The sequence below is a fragment of the Aethina tumida genome, chromosome 1 (assembly GCF_024364675.1).
Source record: "Aethina tumida isolate Nest 87 chromosome 1, icAetTumi1.1, whole genome shotgun sequence".
Taxonomy (NCBI): Eukaryota; Metazoa; Arthropoda; class Insecta; order Coleoptera; family Nitidulidae; genus Aethina; species Aethina tumida.
Genome location: NC_065435.1, coordinates 69888129 through 69909498, shown reverse-complemented (window position 1 = coordinate 69909498; position 21370 = coordinate 69888129). Strand labels below are relative to the sequence as shown.

The window sequence follows — 21370 nt, the reverse complement described above, 5'->3', positions numbered from 1 at the left end:
AAAGAAATTTGATTGGACGAATTAAAATGCTACAGAAACGATCCATTTTTGAAACGATAAAAAATGGATGAAATAAGAGATTATTAAACGTAAGCGACCATGGTCAAAGGCTTAGTGACCTTCCACAAACGACTTCAAAGTCTGGACTGTCGGTAAACAAGATTATGTGAGTGTTTGCTAGAATAGGAAGGGAATTGTCCATATTGGCGGAAGTTTTTATGTACCCACCATATAGCCTGGAGCTCGCAGAATCTGAATACTATTTGAATACTTCTTTTGATGGTTAAAAATTGGCCGACCAAATTTTTTCAGTAAAGAAGATTTTTATTCAAAAATGTACCAAAAAAACGATTTTTCCAATTGTTCATAATTATGCCCTTTCGTTTCATTATAATAATATATAATACAAGGAAATTTGTATAAATAAAAAGATTTTTACAGAAATACTATGGAAATGACAAACCATTCACTATCAGAGATAAGATTGCAACTTTTATTGTAGGAATGGTACTAGTAATTGCTATTGGTGCAATACGTGTTATGGGAAAATAAAATGATTATTGAATATATATAAGTAGATATACCATTTAGCTTTGTAAGAATTTATTATTCAAATAAAAATTTAATTTCAATATCTGATTTCATTATTACTGCATTCATTATTTAAGAACTACGTACTTGACGAAGAACGTTTTTTTTGTTTCTATACAAAGAATAAAATATAATATCACATTTGATAGTCCTCATATATAATTTTTTGAATGTAAATAAGTCTTAAATGTCATAAATATTTGTTTATTTATCTACATTTTTAATTATTAAGTGACGTTAATATTTTGGTTTTGCAATTGCGAATATTTAATTTGAACAAATTGTCAACGAGATTGTAACACTTTAAACAATGTTTAAAGAAAAATAAAAAAAAGTTTTTTATGTGATGTGTTTTTATGTATATTACAACTTTTTATCTCCTAATTAGCGTTAATTGAACTTATATAATAAGATTTGACGTTTTTAAACCTTCAAAAAATACAGGACATTTTATTCAATTTATTAGTATATTTTTCTAGAGGAATTCTTTTCATATTTAATTATAATACTGACATATGGTTTATGATATATCTGTCTATGGCTCATTAACGTGCAATCTATAAAACAACGACACTGTTTACTTCTTAGTTCGTGTTTTTCCCCTCTGTTTATCACATATTATTCTTCGTTAATCTGTCACAAGATTTTGGTGTAAATTATTTTATAATGTGTGGTGCTAGCGAGTGGTTTTGTAGAAATGACAATGGGGATTAAAAGAAATGGAGTTGGTACGCATTACACAATTTTTAATTGAATTCATAAACTACTCGGAATAATTGTTTTGTAATTGTTATTATGTATTAAGGGCGTTTGTGTTTACTTTACAAAAAATTCCTCTTTAAAGTTTTATTAGATTAAGTCATATTCATTTTGAGTTAATCTAGAAGGATTTGGAAATTTTAATTTATTTAAGTTCTAGATTTAGAATATGAAGGTTATTTTTAGTTTGGTAAATTTTATTTTATTTTATTTAGGTAAATATTTTTTCAGATGCCTTTATCTATATAAAATTTTGCTTAATACTTATTGAATATCTGCAAGAAACATTTTAATAAATTTAAATAACAATTAATATTAAAGTTTGTCATAGAATTTCTATATTTAATCATCTTTCTTTAATACAATCAATATTATTGTAGAATGTAGCTGCCTTTTATCCGGGATTACATCTAACGTATAATTAGAACTGCAATTAGGAAAATTTTCATTATCTTTTGACGCATTAAGAAATATTAAGTCAAATAGATTATTAGTTTGTACGCCATTGTTACAACTGAGCTTATCTCTATTTAATTATAAGTTAGTCTTTTGCAACTGATTTAAACTAATTATAGTATTTTTTCAAATATGTCATGAACAAAATATTTTCTCAATTAATTTTATGATTTAGGAATCTTACTAAAAATATACAGTACACAAGATTTAAACCTTTTTAAACACAAATTAAAGTAAATTAATCTTATTTTTTACAATCTGCAAATATCATGCCTAACAACTAGATAGTCATAAATTATTGTTGTCAAATTTTGTTGACACTTTACTTTTTGGTTTTTACTGTGTTAATATATAGGGGTCCCAGTTCTCATTATGTTTTTTACATGTCAGTCTTAATTAAGATTTTATTGTACATCACTTGAGTATTTGAATGGTCTCCATATATTTACAAAAGTGAGTACGAAAACATTTTAGATTTCGATTCATATTATAGTTATTGTATATCACTTGAACATTTAATTTCTGCTCATATGTTTATAAAAGTGGGCATGAAAATTTCGAGACTTTGATTTTATTAGTTGCAAAGTTTTTCCTTACGTTTATATTTTAGTTATTTATTATTATATTTATAGTTATATTATTTTTGCCATTGAATGGTGCGGTCTAACGGTAAAACGATTTTGATTTTACTCACTTGTTTTTTAAGAAAAAAATGAATATTATGTTTTTAATTGTTTATTTTATGACTGATAGAGGTCTAGTATACATATTTTTGAGCTATCGAAAATGTTGTAAATATGATATACCGGAAAATAATCAAACAGTTTTGAAAGACTGCTAATGAATTTCTGAAGTTATTTTTAGAATTAATCTTACATTTAAGAATAAATCGAAAAAGAAATTATTAAGATTGTCTTTGAACGGTGTGACCTCGTCTTATTTCTCTTTACCTGTTAAACATAAATTAGGAAAATTATTAGAATTGTCATATATCTTCTTGAATTTTTGTACTTACTTTTGTACTTGTTATATTGTTTGTTCTAATAATTTATATGTCTAATATATTATAAAATTTCTTGTGAATATATAATAAATTTATTTTAATAATATACTACCTCATCGTACTTCAGTATCCACAATAAATTTTAATCTCTTATATTTATTCTCAAATAAAGATAATTTAAAATTTCAAGGTGAATTAAAATTTAATTTAAATAAGTTTTATTTGAATTACTTCAAGTTCATTTCAAGTTTACGGTTAGAGATTATTTTTTTGACCCAGTAAACTAGAACTTGAAAACGGTAAATATTTTTTAAACGTTTGTTTACTGCCGTATCTTTGATAACTCAGAAAATTAAAATCTCATTTATTTTTTATTAAATTCCACATAATTGTTTTTGTTTATAAAAACATTGTATTTACATGTTTACTTTTAATATTACAGTGACTGCGCACCAAAATGGATCCAAAATTAAAAAGCTGGTCAAGAAAAGAGTACCCATATTGGAATGGCTGCCGAAATATACAAAAGGGGATATCCTGGCTGATTTTATAGCTGGTTTGACTGTTGGTTTAACAATGATGCCTCAGTCAATAGCTTACGCAGGATTAGCCGGACTGCCACCACAATATGGATTGTACACTGCTTTTATCGGCTCCTTTACCTACATCTTCTTTGGTACCATTAAGGAAGTGTCAATTGGACCCACCAGTCTTATGGCCATTATCACCTGTTCATATGTCGATGGATTACCAATAGAGTGCATGATTTTATTGACCTTTTTAGCCGGATGTGTTGAATTGCTTATGGGATTTTTAAAGTTAGGTTTCCTAGTCGATTTTATCTCCCCTCCAATTACATCCGGCTTCACTTCAGCCAGTGCTCTAATTATCATTTTGGCGCAAATGAAGCATTTATTAGGTATTAAAATCAAAACGCACGATTTTTTGCAAACAGTCGTCCAGGTTTTCCAGAAAGTTGGCGAAACAAGATGGCCAGACGCTTTATTAGGAATAAGTTGTATTGTTTTCTTGTTTGCTGTTAAAGTAAGTGCTATGCTCCGATAACGGGCAAATATTAACACCTCCTTTTTCAGAAACTGTCTCAAATGCGCACAAAGAATAAAAGGACTAAGAAGGTGTTATGGTTCCTGGGCATATCAAAGAACTGCATAGCCGTTTTGATAACTTCGGTTATAGCAATGTATCTCATAAAACAGACGGGTAAATCACCTTTCTACCTAACAGGAAGTGTCCCTCAAGGCCTCCCGACATTTGGGTTTCCCAGCTTCACTGCCACAATCAACAATCAAACTGTAGGCTTCACCGGAATGGTTCACTCTTTAGGAGTGGGTGTTATTGTCCTACCATTCGTTGCTGTTTTAGCGAACGTTGCCATTGCAAAATCTTACGGTAATAAAGTCAATTGAATGTAAAGAAATTGTTTTGAACGTGCAATTTTAGCTTCTGATGTGGTTGTTGACGCCACACAAGAAATGATGACTTTAGGACTGTGCAATATATTCGGATCCTGTGTACAGGCTATGCCCAGTTGTGGTGCCTTCACTCGTTCTGCAGTCGCTAGCAACAGCGACGTCAGAACACCTTTACAGGGGTTATACTCGGCTAGTGTTATAATTTTAGCCTTAAGTTTATTAACGCCCTACTTCTATTACATTCCGAAAGCTACTTTGGCGGCAGTTTTGATAACAGCAGGATCTTCTTTGGTGGATTATGAGATATTACCAGTTTTATGGAAAACAAGCAGTAAGTAGAAATACATATCCACTTAGGGTGTATGTTAATTAATTATTTGCAGAATTTGATTTGGTGATGACACTCTTCACTTTTATTGTGAGTATCGTTTTCGGAGTGGAAATTGCTATAGTGATAGGAGCAGGAATCAATCTTATTTCTCTTTTGAAGTTATGGTCAAGACCAGCAATATTAGTAGAACCACGAAACGTAAGTTTATCGTTTTTAAAATGTTTACATACTACTTTTTAATTTGTAGCTTGATAAAGGGGATCAGTATTTGTACATTAAACCTGAATTAGGGTTATATTATCCAGCAGGTGATTATTTATGCGAGTTCATTAAGAAAGAGTACAGAAGGTACAGTCAAGTGCCAATGGTTCTGGACTGTGAAAACGTCTTAAGAATTGATTATGCCGGCGTTAAGGTAACAGGCTAGTTAGTTTAACATTTCTATATTGGTAATACATATGTTTATTGTTGTTTTAGGCGATTCAAATACTTTTGAATACATATAATGAGAATTCATTGCAACTGGTGTTGGCCAACGTTGATGTTGACATCTTAAAAACTTTGAAACAAGTTATAAAAGAAAAAGATTTGTATATCTGTGATAACATTAGGGATATAAGTTATAAAACCTTTAATGTGACCAATAACGAAGAGGTTATACCTTTAATGAATTGCGACGAAAAAGACTCTCTGAACCGTGGCAACTCTGAAAGAAAAATGTCCCTATATGATAACGTGGAATAACTATATGTGATGTACATAAGTATTTATGCTGTAAATAATTTTGTAATTAATATTAATAGATCCTACATATAGGACAACTTTAGGAAAAACGTTTGGGATTATTGCCTTAAAGTTTTTTTTTAAATAAAAGATTTATTAATTTATTAAATGTCTTTATTTAGACTAGAGTCTTTTCTGCAGATCATTACATTTAATATACATTCAAATCTTTCAATTGGTACTTGTCTTATATATTATTACTAAAACTAAACAACATATGTATAGATGGATACACTCATCCTTTTCTCTAATAAAAATTATTACAAATCCTTTAAATAGGTTATAATTTCCATTATAATTTCATTATTAGAATGAGAAATTGAGATTCAACATTACACATAGCACACATATTGTTGGATAAATTCACATTAATTGATTAAAGAATAATGTTGCATCTCATGATATGAATTAAAGGTAAAGTAAATGATTTCCTCATTATAGTTATTTACATAAATTGTGACTATAACTCAGTCTTTAAACATGTGATATAAACATATAAATTTTTAGAACATAGTTCTATTAAATCCATTGTTTATGAAATAAAAAAATCCATTTCTAAAATTTTAAATCTAAATATTAGATTTAATAATTTGGAAAGGTTAATTTGCAAGAAAATAAAATTTCGGGCTTCGGACTCTTCTACATCCTCTAATGAATGATACAATTATAGATGGAAGACAGAAATTTTCTTTAATCTTGATAAAAAGTTTACGCAAAGATAATTGAATTACGAGGCCTTTGATTTTATTTTTTATTATATGAACGATCACTTTGTCCAAAAAGGTTTCAATTTTTTTTGCGTATATAACTTCTAAAATAAAAATTAAATTAATATATAAAAATTTATAATATATTTACTAATTAAAACATTTTACTATCAAACAAACATCTGAAAAAGATTTGTTTAATTATTATTAATCTCGTTTATACATGCATTAACCCTATAAACAATTATTCGATAAACTAGAAGAGATGAGATTGTTAGTTAATCTTTTACAAAAATTTACTAAAAATAATTTCTTATAAAATTAGGACATTCATATACGATTATTTAATATAATTTTCTAGTAGGAAACTACAGCTCTGAAGTGAAAATATAATTTTTTGATTCCTAAAAATTGACAAAATATCAATTTATACCTGACAGTCCGTTCTTATGTCCATTTATAGGAGATAGAAATTAAGATGAACAATATATTGTCATTATTTATGAATATGTACGGCTGTCATATTTGTGCATATATAGAAATTATTTATAGTAAATATACGTTATAAGATTTCACCCTGTTTAAGAAAATTTAGAGTAGAGTACAATTTGAAGAAAAAGCAGTGCTATATGTATATAAATTTAAATTACAGCTGCATATATTAGTTATGTAGTTACCAAGCAGTTCTTGAACAGTTATATTGGACCACCGAATCCGAAGTTACGAACTAATTCTTTGATGTGAGGATGGACACAAATTCTAAAACAATTACCTTTAATACTAACTGAATTTATTATATGGGTGTATTTATTTACCTTCATAATTAACTTGGCCATCACCATCAAGATCAGCTTCTTTGATCATATCGTCAACTTCTTCCTCCGTAAGTTTTTCCCCAAGACTGGTCATCACGTGTCGCAGCTCAGTCGAAGAGATCAAGCCGTCATTGTTCTTATCGAAAACTCTAGAAAATGAAATGTGGTGATTGCACCATGTATGATGTAAAGAACTACCTAAACGCTTCCTTTAACTCTTCTTCACCGTCGGCCTCCTTCATTTTTCTCGACATCATTTGAAGGAACTCATTGAACTCGATTGTTCCGTTACCATCGACGTCTACCTCATTTAACATATCTCTTAATTCAGTTTCTAAAAAAGGAATTGGTTAGACACCTTTATTGAAAGTGGCAATCAAATCTTATTGAATTACTGAAATACAAAATACATATTTATGTAATATTTTAAAATATATAATATAAATGAGTCATGTTTAAAATTTGCTTTGGAATTCTGAAATGGAATGTCAAATGTTAAAGCGGTAACAATGCCGAGGTTAAAGAAATAAAAGCAATGTTATTAAAATGTATGTAAAAGATTTTATTTATTTATAGTGACTTTCCATTTGAGTAATTTCCACGATAAACAACAATGTGCCAAGCAATCAGTTTCATGTAGGGAGACTCCGCATTCAACTCCTCTATACAAATCAAGATTTCAAAATATTACGAGCATAGGCAACGAAAATTAAATTTTCTTAATTCAATTAAACTGAACGAAACCAACTTCTCCGTCACACATTCTACAAAACCGACTGCCGGATTAAACACGTTCACTGAAGAGTAAATTTCTCGATGGCAGCAGATGACGGGAGTGTTCTTGGAAGTTACTTCAAAACCGAAACTCGAGTCCCAACTGACGAACAGAGTCGAGTTTCGAGAACTTTAAACATTTGTCGTCAAATATTTCAAATGTGAAACTGAAAGCTTTTCAACTGCGAATTAAGGACGATCGGCAAACACTCTCGGATTCGCGCCGATGTTTTTCTGATTAAAGTTTTATTTACCTGTAGGTCTTTGTCCCAGTGATCTCATGACGACTCCTAATTCGGCCATAGTGATTTGCCCGTCTTCATCTTTGTCGAAGAGCATGAATGCCTCCTTGAATTCTACAAAAATAAATTGTTTATTTTAGTTTATATTAAAATAGCAAGGCAAATTTTAACGAACCGGCAACTTGGTCCTCTGAGAGTCCATATTCAATCTGAAACCAAATAAACGTTTAGCAATAAAAGGAATCTGCTGATTTGAAAACGAAATTAACAACCCTACGATATTATTAAACCTTTGTGAAAGAATTATCATCCTAGCGCTAAACAATCTCCCAGCATTCCTAGAGGATAACTTCGGTTACAATGGGATCCGTCTGAGAATAAAAAGACACAAAAGGAAATATATGGATTATTAAATCGGGATGAGACCTCATTTTCTCCCCGGCAAATGGACTTTGAATTGCTAATGGGCATTTTTTGCTGGATAAGTGTTAATATAATTCCGTCCCAGGTTTTTTTCCAGATAATTGGATAATAATCGGTCTGTGTTTCTTTCAACACGTGCTGAATTTAATTGTATATATTATATTGGTATTAGACTATTGTTCAAGTGGTTCAATGTTTGTTTTTATATTTGGTTTTATTAAAAAAATAGTTATATAACATACATTAAAGGATATAATTTAGAGAAATTGCTCAGTAATATAGATAATATAAATATTTTTTAATTTCTATTTAAAATAATACTTGTTCGATTAATGCAGTCGTAAACTATTGTACAGTGGTAGGAGCCATATTTATAAAATGCGTGGAGTTATTTAAATTGTGCTAATTTAAATTTCAGACAACTACTAGTCTAAATAGAATTTTATTTTGAAATAAATTTCATTCAGTCAGTTTCTAAAATACATTTGGCAATCAAAATAAATGTTAAACAACAATTAATACTAAAACAATTTAGTCGTGAATTTTCAGCATTTCTAACTATGTTAAATATTTGTGAATGAATGATAGTAGATATAATATATGCTACATATTCAGCAAAATTAATTTGAAAAAGAATAGTCCAAATAATAAAAATATTTTTTTATTTTACTTAAAAAATTGATCATAGTTGTACAAAAGTTAAATTATAAACTATTACATAAAATAATTGGATGAACAAAGATTTCATGTAATATTTGAAATTATTCTAATTGTGAAATTTCACGCTTCAATTTCTACTCATTTGAGTGCCAAGCCCAAAAGACGTCATAAGGAAAAATTAAATTCATTAAAACAGTTTGTAAAATACACTTTTTACCAATTAAATAGATATTAATAACGAATATGAAAATAATATAATAATTCTAATTCTATTAACGATTCTGTAAAAGAAGTAAAAAATAACTATTTAAATTTACTAGAATATAATATTGATGTATTAATTACACGAGAACTCAAAGATCACAGAGATAGGGATGGAAACTTGATGCTTCGTGGAGTGAACCTTCATCCGTACCATCGCTTTATGTATTCCCAATCAGGATTGCATTTTCCTGGTGAATAAATTGACCAAAGAGGACCGTTAAAGTGCCTTCCAAGATCTCCAGATTTAACCTCATTAGACTTTTATTTATATTTATATACATAAAATCGCTTATCGCTATAAGATCTACGACATTTTATAGTTGAAGCATTACACCAGAAATTTGTAAAATTAAAACCCTTTTTACTATTGTCTTCAGAATAATGGAGATCATTTTAACCATTATTATGTTTAAGAATTATTTAGTAAATTTAAAAATTAATTAAATTCCCCCTTCGAACTCTTGAAACGCATTGTTTAAATTTTAATTTTCATATTTTAATTTTTGACTTTCATTAAGAAAACTAAAATTTATTAAGACCGTTTCTAAAATACACTTGTCAGTTAAATAAGTGTTAAACAACTAATATCGAAATTTCTTAATCTTGAATTAGATGCATTTTCGAGGGGATTAAGAAATTATTTCGAAATCATGAGTAACGTGTCCAAATGACTTTCATTAGAAAAAATAAAATTCATTAAGTCAGTTAAACAATAAACAACGAATATAAATATTATTTAATCTTAAAAATTTGTATAGAATTAATTAGAAAAATTCTCCAATAATGTAAATAAAAATATTTTTTCAATTTAAATTTGAGGTAACTACTTATTTGAGTAATGAGCCCAATTACAAGTTATTTTAATTAGACGAATTTTCATTACTACTAAATAAATATTTGTACTAGAATGGAATTACTCAGAAATACTTTATAATTATACAAGTAATAAAAATATTTTTGTAATTTATTAAGTGAACAGGTTCGTAGTATAAAAAAAGTTAAAGCTAATCATAATATATATATTATACAAAATTTACTAATGAACAAAAAGTTCCCTAAAATGTTTGAAACTATTCAAATTGCGAAATTTGAAATTTCGGGCAACCACTTATCTGAGTAACGAACCAAAATGGAATTTCGTTGTTTAAAATAAATTTCATTCAGTTGGTTTCTAAAGATATTAAGGAAATAAATAAATGTTAACCAATCTCGATTAAGCAAATTATTTCATCTTAAATTAAACGAACTTTCATCTAAGTAAATAATGGTGAACCAATTAACATTTTATAACATAAATAATGTACTATGTAGAATAATAAAATATTTAAAACAAAATGTAATTAGTCTAAGTTTAAAGTACGCTTTTAATATCAGGTGCAGATACCAGTCGAAAACGATGCAAACTTTCCGAGAAACTTTTAATTTTAAATCCAATTAATTTAATTACATTCGGGATATTTACGTTCGTCCGATCGATTTTTAAGTAATGGCGTTCAAGTGAGCGTCCTCAAGTGGATCGTTTTTTTTTTTTTGAAGGAAAACGACAAATATTTGATAAAACATTCTCTGTTATTTAGGTTTGTAGGGTAAGAATGTTTGTTAAATGAAAAGTAGAATGGTAAGAAACGATCGTCAATTAATCAGATGATCATTAAGTTAATTATGTAACCTTAGAAAGGTTACACGAGTAGTATACTACTAATATTATTCACGTGTTCGACGGGAAAACTGAATTTCATTCAGTCGATTTTGACTCGATGCAAAAATACATGTGGCAATTAAGTAAATAACTACGTATTTAAAAGTATTTTAATCTATTTTAAAATCGCCAAGTTCGACATTGAAATGTAAAAAAAGAATTGCATTTATTTTCCATCAAGTTATTAGTAGTAGTAGTAGGTAGTTTGTTTTAATTATTTTAATCGGTTAAAAATAAAATAAATATTGAGCTTGTAAAAGCTTAATAAGAAAAAAAGTTTTGGTCCGTCATTTTTGGTATTTCTAAAAATATCACAAAATTTTGTGATACTCAAAACACATTCATTAGCACGACAACATTTAGTCAGTCAATATGCGTTAGAAGAAACAGATCAGTTTCGGGCAATTAACACATATAATGAATCTAACTTTTGAGATTCAAATAACTCGTCAATATTTTATATTTTATATAAATGTTACGCTGTAATTGTGAATAATCATTGTTCTATACTTACACATGTCTTTCTGACTTCCTCATTACTGGTTAACCTTTTGAGCCGATCATATTCCTCGCCGTACCTCCTCAAATCCGACATCGTGTGGCCTTATAAATAATAAAACTGGCTCACTTTGAAAATAATAACGTTCCGAGACAGTCTATTTCGGTACACAGGTTTTGTTAATACGTTCCACGTTTCTTATTTTTTTCCTCTCCTCTTGTTCACCAAACTATTCGCGTCATATTATAAATTTATTATGCGAAAACGTGCTTCGGTAGTGATATTATCAAGACAACTAAAACTCCGTTGTGTTTATATAAGATCGTATTTATTTATTTCAGCGTTGGCAAACGACATACTACAAAATAGCTTAATATAAGTTTTGTTTCAAGCTTGCCCGGCAATTTCGAGGATGCTTGTATTGTTTTTGGGATCCGCGTATGCGGCGCGGTGCTAATTAAGAAAGCGAATTAATGTTTGTTTGGTTTGTCTGATTGAGGAAGTTTTTGTTTTGAGATCGGATGCCAAGTGCACGGTGGAGTGACGACGATCGATCTGTGAATGTTGCTTTTGACGTTTTGCCCAAAAAATTCGCATTAATGTTTTAATGAGAAACTAATAACGATTGACGAATCAAAATATTAAGAAACGTAGCTTCTTTCGTATGGAACGCACTTATGTTGTTTGGCAGCGCCGCTGTAATTTTTTGAATGCGTGTCTTGACGCCAGATCAACTTCTTGGCATAAAAAACTATTTCTGATGGAAGTTCAATACAATACAAGTACAAGATAGAATTCCCTTCAATATTAATTGCACCTACACCTTTAGGTTCCTTAATAATCTTTATGTCGCCTTGAAAATGTACTTATTTCATCCTCAACGTTTCTAAATGATCTTTTTTGAAGTACTTTTATTCTGTTACTACTTTTAATAAGTTTTATACTACTGTGCCGTAGACTTTTCTTACATAGAAATATTCCGTGGATAGACATAGATATAACAGAGGTATATTTACGTTTCAAGTATTTACACCTGTTGTGGTGCTTGATTAATATTATAGTTACACCGAGATTACACTTTAAATTAATAGGTGTTTATCTTAAACATAAAACTTTTAAACTGAAAACGATGTATTGTTGTCAATTAAGGCATATTACAAGTTCAGGATTTGATAATATAACTCTCTTAATAAATTATATGATAGAAATTTATTTAGCCTTTACCTTGAAAAGGATGTATATATAAAAAAAACAATTCGGGTGGTGATGCAAGCAATTGGAAGGAAACAATACATCAAAAAGTTTATTAGTACATCATTTGCAATAAATATAATTAAACTGTCAACAGTAAACAACAGGATTAAAGAGCGTCGTTATTTATAGGACGCCAGTTCAAGATCGAAGATCGTTTTAATTTGGGTTATGGTTAAAAAATGCTTTCTAAAAATAAAAGCAGAGACTTGTAGTAAGGTGTGAGTAGACAAATAATATACATGAACATTGAAAACATTTTTTCAGGGAGGATCTATATGTAGTCAAAACTATTTATTTCGAGGTATCTCATAGTCTGTAAATATTTTTTGTAAAAGCAAGTATTAAAAAAGAAGAAGGTTTGTAAAGAATTATAATTTCATAAATTTATTTAAAAATTAATAAAAACTGATTTGTTGAATGGCAATTAGTCAATAATATAAAAGATATAATATTTGATGATTAGGATATTTTGCTATTTTTTAAAAACTAACATTTTCTCATATATTATAAAATACACTAATAAAGATAGAAACTTATATAAAGAAAGGAGTAACTCAAATTATAATTTGTTTTAAATATTTTCATTTCCTTTATGTGCACATGACAAACATATGACTACGTTTTAAACTAATAATTAAAAAACTATTTTTTATTATTTTATTTTTATGTTGGGCATTATATTTTAACTTTATTAAAGTTTGTGGCATTTGTTTTGTGAAAACAAGGTGACGTGTATTTTTAAAAATATTTAATCGTTTAAATAAAGATTTTCTAATTGAAAACATCAACGAAACTTTGCCAATAATCATAAATTCCTAAAAATATTTTTAAAACGGATGTGTATGCATTAAAATGACAAAATATAATCTAAAATATAATATGGTCTATTTAAGATAAAAAAATCGAATTTAAGTAAACATTACATTGTTTGTATGTAACTGTGAATCACCGTCGTATATATCTTTTAAAAAGTGTGTAAACGGTATTATAAGATGTCTAGCTTTTTTGTGATTTGAAATTAGTATGACAGGTTAAACTATTGCCGTTTCGTTAGAACTCATTCATCATCCCCATATTCTTTTTAATTTTCGTTAATTGTCAATATGCAACTACAATTTAGAAATTTAACTCGCGATGAGTGTACCCAAGCGGTTGTTTTAGTGGAAGAAGGTTGGTGTTAATCCAGAATAGCCGAAGGGTTTGGTATATCCCATATATCCATTTCCCATATGTTAAAGGGTACATGGAGACTGGTGACCAGATCTGGGTAGAAATCATGCTAAACCACATACTCAAGATCGTTTTTTAAGATTTCTAACTTTGAGATAATAGTTTGTAACTACAAGAAGTTTACAGTCTCAGTTAAAAAATGTAGAAGTGGTTCGAATAAGTATTGAAATTATTCGACAATGATTTAGGATATAGAATTTGCAACGCCATGTTCCTGCTCGAAGCCCGACGACCTTAACCGTGTCCGACTAAATTTTGCTAAAGAGTCAGTTGTGTAGATGCGGTTTGGAAACGAGTTCTGTTTATAGATGAATTAAGATTTGGCTGAATATATGCTATAGAGGCGTTTGTGTGTTGCTGCGGCCAAATGCATATAGCCCATGTTGTCCGAAATTATCGTGCTGATGTTGAAATTAATGCTATAACCTTTGGACCAGCAGTCGAGACCTTATCCCAATAGAACATATCTAGGACATCCTTAGGAGACGTTTATGGCATCATCCTAACCGTCTGAATTACTTAGAGGATGTGGAGCGTCTTCTATTCGACATTTGGAAGAATTTGGACCAAAATGAAATTCGAACCCAAATTTTGAGTATGAACAGAAGATGTGAGAAATAAGAAATACCTCATATCAAGTTCAAATCATTCATTTTTATTTTTTATAAACAAATTTTGTTAATTTTTAATTTTTTTAGTAAAATAATACCTCTGAGAAGTATGTTTTTGATATAATCCGTTTCGTATAGTATAAACATGAATCATTGCAAAATATTAAGAATTGTTAACGCTTAAATTAATATATCAGAGACAAACAATTATTCATTTTCATGACACGCGATTTTGCACGTGATCCAATCTTTAATACGATGTGAGACCAAATTTGATATTATGATCTAGCAATACACAGGAAGGTGCCAAGTCACTTACCAGTCATATTAATCTTAGGATGTTAGGCGTTTATCGACTTCATTGATAAAATGCATTCGCTTAAAACAAATTCGGTAACGTAATATTTCGCTCATTTCTACGAGAGATGTCATTGGTGAACATTGGTCTAATAGACAAAATTTGATTTGTACGTATTATTGTTTCTAAGAGTTTGTTGTAAACTTTATTATTTATTAATGTACTTGTGAAATTTAATACGTATCCATCTTGAAGAATGCTAACATTGTATATATAAAATTCACTAAAATAGTTTTAATAGTTTTAATTAAAAAAATATACTTATTCGATATATTCAATTGTCATGTTTATATTTTGCTACTACTTTCTTTAGTAATTTAAAAATAATTAATTTTAACTCTGAGAAAGATATAATTCTTACCAGATCAATGGTGACCAACAGATCGTGTTGGTGATGCTTGCCTTTCTTTGTCTTCTTGGTATTTTTGGTGGCGGCAGCTGCGGCCACTTTAGCCGGAGCCTGCTTGATGGGCTGGCCTTTCTGTTGTGCGGCGACAGGCTTCTGGCCCGGTTTACCCGTCGGTTTTCCGGCCGCGTTCTTAGGCCCGTGCGTAGGAGTCCTTTGGCCAGCTTGCAACTTCTGAGACGCGATCGTGCTCCCATCGGCAGGCTTATTCCTAGCCTGAAAAAATGACACAGGTAACAAAATGCAAAACAAAAATGGTTTGGAGATTTAAATATACATGTTATAAAAAATGTTATAATAAAATGATATACCTTATTAAAAAAGGCTTTTAATTCCTTTCCACTAGTTTAGAAAATTATAGGATTTTGAAATGCCAATAATACACGTTGGCCGAAAAATTCAAAAATTCGTTGCTTTTCGCTGATCACAATCCAATGATTTTCCCCGAGACACATACACAACAGTCCTAGAAATTGAATGTAGGGACTGGTATCTATGGAAATTTCTTCTTTCCATGCAATTTAACAGGCGATATGTACCTGGATTCAAGCTCTAACACATCATAGAGAACAACCGTGCATACAATGAACACGATCATTTTGAATCATTTGTTAATTCATTCGACATTAAGCATTAATTCAGATTTTATTCCAAGTACTCATTAAAACATTATTGTACATTTGTCTTTATTTAAAATTTTTTAAAAACAAATTAAAATGTTTCCAACGTAGTTTATACTAGGTGCGTAAGTTTAGAATATCGTTTTATTATTAGGGGTTGGTACATAAAATCTATTAAAATATATGAAGAACCCAAAGCGTTTTTTTTGACATATTCATTTAGTTGTTTACGAGTTAGTAACATACTTTTTTTCGTGGTAACATTTGCAGCATTTGATAATTTTGTAGAGACTTACAGCAATCTTGTTCTGACTGGGAAGTGGCGATTTCAATAATATTGATAAACGACGTAAAAATCAACAAAAGAAGTTTGAAGAGGACTATTTACAAGCATTATTGGCGAAGATGGTACACAGACACAACAAATAATGGCAGAGTAGTTGTGTGTCACTACACAGTTCATATACATTCAGCCAAACTGGTAAAAAAACGGTTTCTTCGCTTGATTAAGACATTCTATGCCACCCGCCGTATTCACCAGGCACCTTCTGATATCACCTATTTTCATCGATGGGACACGCACTGGCTGAGCAATACTTTAAAACTTTCGAGGATGTACGAAAACGGCTCGATGAATGGATTTCAATAAAAGATAAACCTCTTGGTAATTCGATTTTATATATATTTTTTTATTTGTAACATTTACCAAGATAATGGCAAATTGTATTCTTCGAATATGGTTAATCCAATCTCCGGAATAAACGGGAAGCCCTATCGATTTATAAAATATTGCGTTAAAAATGAGAATTATTATCTTTCCAATGTTATCTAATTCGTTTAGTTATAAATGCAGAAAGCCCAAATTTCATGTAATTTGTGATACATTGACACATTGCTATTTGAATATTTCTTCACTTTCAAAAACGAGCGAATATTTAAATATTCTGCTAAATTTCTATATAATGGAAATGCGTAAAGAGCTTCTAATTTAACTTTTAATTTTCCTATTAGCCGGATCTCTCCTTCGCTTATTCCTGAAGCTTCGATATTTTTTTTCTATGTTAGTGTTGATGGAATTTTTCACCTTGTTCATCGTTTGGGTATTTAGGTTTTCTGGGAAGAAAAGCAAATGACTGAAGAGGAAATTAATGTTAATTATTTTACTAGAATCTGGTATTCGAAATTGAATATTTTGATATGAATGTGTTAAATTGTTAAATGCAGTCTAAAATACTGTAACGTAGTGATTTGAAGACAATCAAATATCACCTTCTATTCAATTTTTTGGTTATATAAGAAATTTATTTTTGAGGAAGCAGATATATTGTATGTATAGAGAGGGAGTGAGAGATATTTTATACTGCTCTGTTAGAGCTTGAAATATTTTTAATTGAATAAATTATCGGTTGACATTGTGAAACTTCAGCGCACCCAAATTACTCTAAAAAAGTGTAAAAAGAACATTTCATATTTCAAAAACTGAAATTTGTAAACCAGTATAATATTGACAAAAATAACGTTCTTATGAAAATCCTTCTTTAATACTCTGGTAAAATTCTCAATTTCACTAATATGAGTCATGCAACCCAGAGATTTTGGAACGGTCCGCTTTAGCATTGATGATTCCTTCTGTTTGCGGTTTTTTTATACGGTAGAATGCCCACCCACAGGTTATATTTTATTGCTGCGTTCTAAATATATGCGCACAATGAAAGTAATATTAAACATATGTTAAGAATGTGTCTGACCAAGTTCTTGCCAAAAAGTGAAACAGAAAGTTTTGTTACAGAAGATAAATGTTCGTCTTACTGTGTTTATATTTAACATTAATAGTTTGATAAAATAAAATTATGTTGAATGTTTTTGAATAAATTAACATCGATAACAAGTCATTAATTTTACAAATCGTTAGCAAAATAAAGTCGATTTATCTCAGAATTAAACAACAACTTTTTAATTATACCGATATAATTATTAATTAATAGTACGATGAGTCAAAAACCAATTTGTTTTCATTACCAATGAAACATTTATGGTTTACAAACACGCGCAGTAAATCAAAAATTGTGGGCGATGAAACTAATTAAATTTTAATGGTGAATTTCGATGGGGTTGTTTACTATTAAGTGGAAATGTAATTTTAAATGTGAGTAATTATTTCAAAATCAACGCGATATCTGGCGTCGTCTGCCAAACATTCCGAAAACTTTTATTTATATTTCCGTCAAATATTATGAAAATTCGAAAAATAAGTCTCGAGGTTGACCTTTCAGGTTCCAGATAAAACTTTTCGACTCGCTTCTAATTAGATTAATGTATTTAGTATTTTGTTTTCGAGTTGAAAATATTATTATGAAGTTAAGTTTTATGGTTAATTAATGCGATAAGAAGGAAGTTGTGTGTTGAGCGGTTTAATTCTCAATAAAATTTACTTCGTGTTCAAATTTTTGATTAGAAACTTTCCCATAAAGTAAATGTAAATCTAAAAAGTTAATCGAAAACAGTTTGTTTTGAATCAAAGTATGTTTAATTAGACAGTTGCAATGTTTGGCAACTGTTTTTACATCATTTCACGCCTATCTGTCTTTAATTTTCTAGCAGTTTATTTTTAGTGCTCTAATAGGGTCACCGAATTATTAACATCGTTAATTTGAAATTTCTATGTGGTACATTAAAATATAAACATTTAAAAAAATATATACTTTTTTATATTTCCAATTTTAATCAAAATTTTATATTTCATGATGAATTTTACCGGTATAAATCGCGCTGTATACTTTAAAAATCTAATAAAATAATAAATCAGAAAACTTATTTTGAAAAGCACATAATCCATGTCCAAGATTAATGCTGACAGAGATTTGGCAAACGACGATAAAGGTAAACTCAAATGTTGTAAATAGCTTAAGGCAAGTTATGAATCTGTTTTATTGTTAGTTACAAATTGATAAAACAAATTAAAACTTAAAATATATTACATAGTATTTTAGAATATAATTAAAGGCACTTTATATATAAAAAACGGAATAATTTTATTTTTTATATTTGTAAAAGAAGTAAAATGTGAATTATGATGAGGACATTTTAACAAATAAATTATAAATAATTAGTCTACTACTTAAATATTTTTTAAGTATAAAACAAAATTAGTGCCCAATGGAAACATGTTGTCATTTTCCTACCATTAACTTTTAGGTATTCCAGAAAATTCCAGCACGTTGTCGAGTTTGCAGTTTATTTCTATGGTAGAAAATAGTTTGTGTTTTGCGGACAGTTATAGTAGATTGCCTTTGTGCACCTCATTGTGACAGATAACTGCAAGTAAAATGACCGGTCTGGGTTTTATCTATTTTCAAACTGCCGTCGCTAATTATTATGTCGCACATGCTGTACATGTTTATGTGCAGATGATACGTGTCACCGTTTTCGGTTCGCCCGATGAAAGTGAGTTTTCAAACCACTGTCTGGGTTATTAATTATTTTTGTTGTTTGTTTTAATGAATTTATGACTTGCAAGAATTTGGGACAATCCATGTTTACCTAGAATCGAAAAGATATAAGAAAATATATTACATTATATTAAGGGCAATTTTTTTCAAATGAATTTTCAACAATTTTTTTCTTCATTCACAATTTTTCTTAAACTTAACATAAGTTATTTTAGTTTAACTTGTCCCAGTCTTACCCAATTTCACTTTAATTCTATATTTAAATTTCTTACAATATTAAATTTAAATTTAATGAATGGAAGAAAGCTATAAAACATCAATTGAAATAATTTTCTCGAAACCATAAAGTCACCCACATAATAGTTAAATTTCGATTTCCGTTCTATAATTTTTCAAAAGTTATTTTTAAAAATGAACTGCATACGATCTGTACTTACATACATGTGTATTTTGAAACACAATTATTCAGAACTGAAGGTGCTATTTTGGTTGAGACGTTTCGCGTTCGCTTTCCGTTCGTCCATAACTGAAGGATTAGGTCAGCGTATCTTGTTTTTCAGTTTTGTCACATTTCTTTGAATCCATTAGGAATACTACGCGAATTACTGTCGTATTTCCTATTTAACCAAATATGAAAGAGTTTTATGAAATAAAAACAAAATTAATTGTATGGATTAGATTTTTAAATAATTTGTCACATTATTACCAATATAAATGAATAAATAGTATATAATACTTGCAAATTCCTATTTTATTGAAAATATTTGTTTATTAAATTATTATACATATTTTTTGAATTTCCAAGAAATTACATAAGCATTTATTGTTTTTATTTAAATTGTATTACTTATCATTGTTGATAATTTATTTTAATTATAAAAAAATATATTACTTTATAAATTGAAAACATCATTTTCAAATATATTAAAATATTAAACTAAATCACAAGATCAGTTTAAGTCAAATTATAATAGTTAAAATAAGTAACTACCCCCCGAAAGACATTGCTTGTTAAAGTTAAAAGGTATTAGAATTATTTTATGTTACATACATATACATATTTTATATCGGTATATATAAAATATATGTGTAAATCATTATTTTCTTTGAACATATTATTTTTACTTCTTAAAAAAAATTCAAGAATTGCGTTTTGACAGAAAATATTAATTTTACTAAATTGTTTTTACTTATTTAGACTGCAGTTAATCGTAATATTAATTTTTGAAAAAATTAAACACGAACGCAAAACCGACTCAGCTTTGAAATGTTAATTTATTTAATTTTACTAAAATTTTTGAATTCTATTGTAATTTAAAGTATTAAACACAATAGCAAAACTAGTTTAATTTCAAAATATTATATTATAGTAATCGTTATAATAAAAAATTATTTTTTAAAATATCTTTCCAACATTATTTACACGTTAAATATTAGGGAGGATATTTGATCAATTTCCAAGAAATGTCTTAAAAATTGAATTTCCAAAGATAATATTTATTAATTTCGTGTTATTTTAATCTAATTTTCTAAATTATAATTTTATATTCAAAAATCCTTTTTAATCCTTTCTAATTCAAATTATACTTTATACTTTTTTAGGGGGACCGGAAAGTATAGAGTATAATAAAGATAGCTTACATTAAATTCAAACGAATAAATTTTTAATAGTTTTTATTTTTAATCAATAATATAATCACAGTCGTTATTAACAACTTTTTGACATCTAGTGTATAAATTTTCAATCTCGAACCGATAAAAATCAATTGATTTTACCATTTTAGACATTTTTTTTATTAATGTTTTCTAGTGCTCATCTTGTATATTGTGTCTTGCATTATCGTGTTGCAGAATAACGTCTTCTGTTGACAATCGCCGGATATTATTTGATTAAAAATTGCTTCACTCCAGTTGTTTACAATAAAGATCTGCATTAACAGTTTGTCAAGGTTTCAGCACTGAAACAATACCCCACCAAAGACACAGAAGCGCCCTTTTGGGAT

At 28.7% G+C, this 21370-nt stretch overlaps 2 protein-coding genes across 8 annotated transcripts in view; one reads left to right on the top strand and one right to left on the bottom strand.

Annotated features, from left to right (window-relative positions):
* Positions 1-1184: 1184 nt before the first annotated feature.
* LOC109608860 (sodium-independent sulfate anion transporter-like) lies at positions 1185-5438 on the top strand. 2 transcript variants are annotated; one of them, XM_020025413.2, is made up of 7 exons: positions 1185-1319; positions 3252-3853; positions 3904-4219; positions 4271-4573; positions 4626-4771; positions 4821-4988; positions 5051-5438. In XM_020025413.2, the coding sequence occupies exons 1-7, from the start codon at positions 1289-1291 to the stop codon at positions 5315-5317; spliced, it is 1833 nt and encodes a 610-aa protein (XP_019880972.1). In that variant the 5' UTR covers positions 1185-1288; the 3' UTR covers positions 5318-5438. The 2 variants fall into 2 exon arrangements, with proteins under 2 accessions (XP_019880972.1, XP_049818071.1); XM_049962114.1 differs by lacking the exon at positions 1185-1319 and adding an exon at positions 2181-2259.
* A 79-nt stretch (positions 5439-5517) lies between these two features.
* LOC109608862 (calmodulin-beta) overlaps positions 5518-21370 on the bottom strand; it is a 91501-nt gene continuing 75648 nt past the window's right edge. For 3 of the 6 annotated variants that reach the window (XM_020025414.2, XM_049962122.1, XM_049962124.1), the window contains 6 exons: positions 15254-15514; positions 8070-8103; positions 7907-8008; positions 7077-7212; positions 6879-7027; positions 5518-6822 (listed from right to left, as the gene is read on the bottom strand). In XM_020025414.2, coding sequence (XP_019880973.1) covers positions 6791-6822; positions 6879-7027; positions 7077-7212; positions 7907-8008; positions 8070-8103; positions 15254-15514 — 714 coding nt within the window. In that variant the 3' untranslated portion in view covers positions 5518-6790. Of the gene's footprint in view, positions 6823-6878; positions 7028-7076; positions 7213-7906; positions 8009-8069; positions 8104-11454; positions 11782-15253; positions 15515-19804; positions 19826-21370 lie in introns of those variants that run through there. The other 3 variants (XM_049962133.1, XM_020025415.2, XM_020025416.2) reach the window with 3 other exon arrangements.

Bases quoted from the DNA above. Each gene is read 5' to 3' on its own strand.
- LOC109608860 (XM_020025413.2), top strand. From the start codon at position 1,289: ATGACAATGGGGATTAAAAGAAATGGAGTTG. The intron at 1,320-3,251 runs GTACGCATTACA...TTAATATTACAG, and splicing joins GATTAAAAGAAATGGAGTTG to TGACTGCGCACCAAAATGGA. The intron at 4,220-4,270 runs GTAATAAAGTCA...GTGCAATTTTAG, and splicing joins TGCCATTGCAAAATCTTACG to CTTCTGATGTGGTTGTTGAC.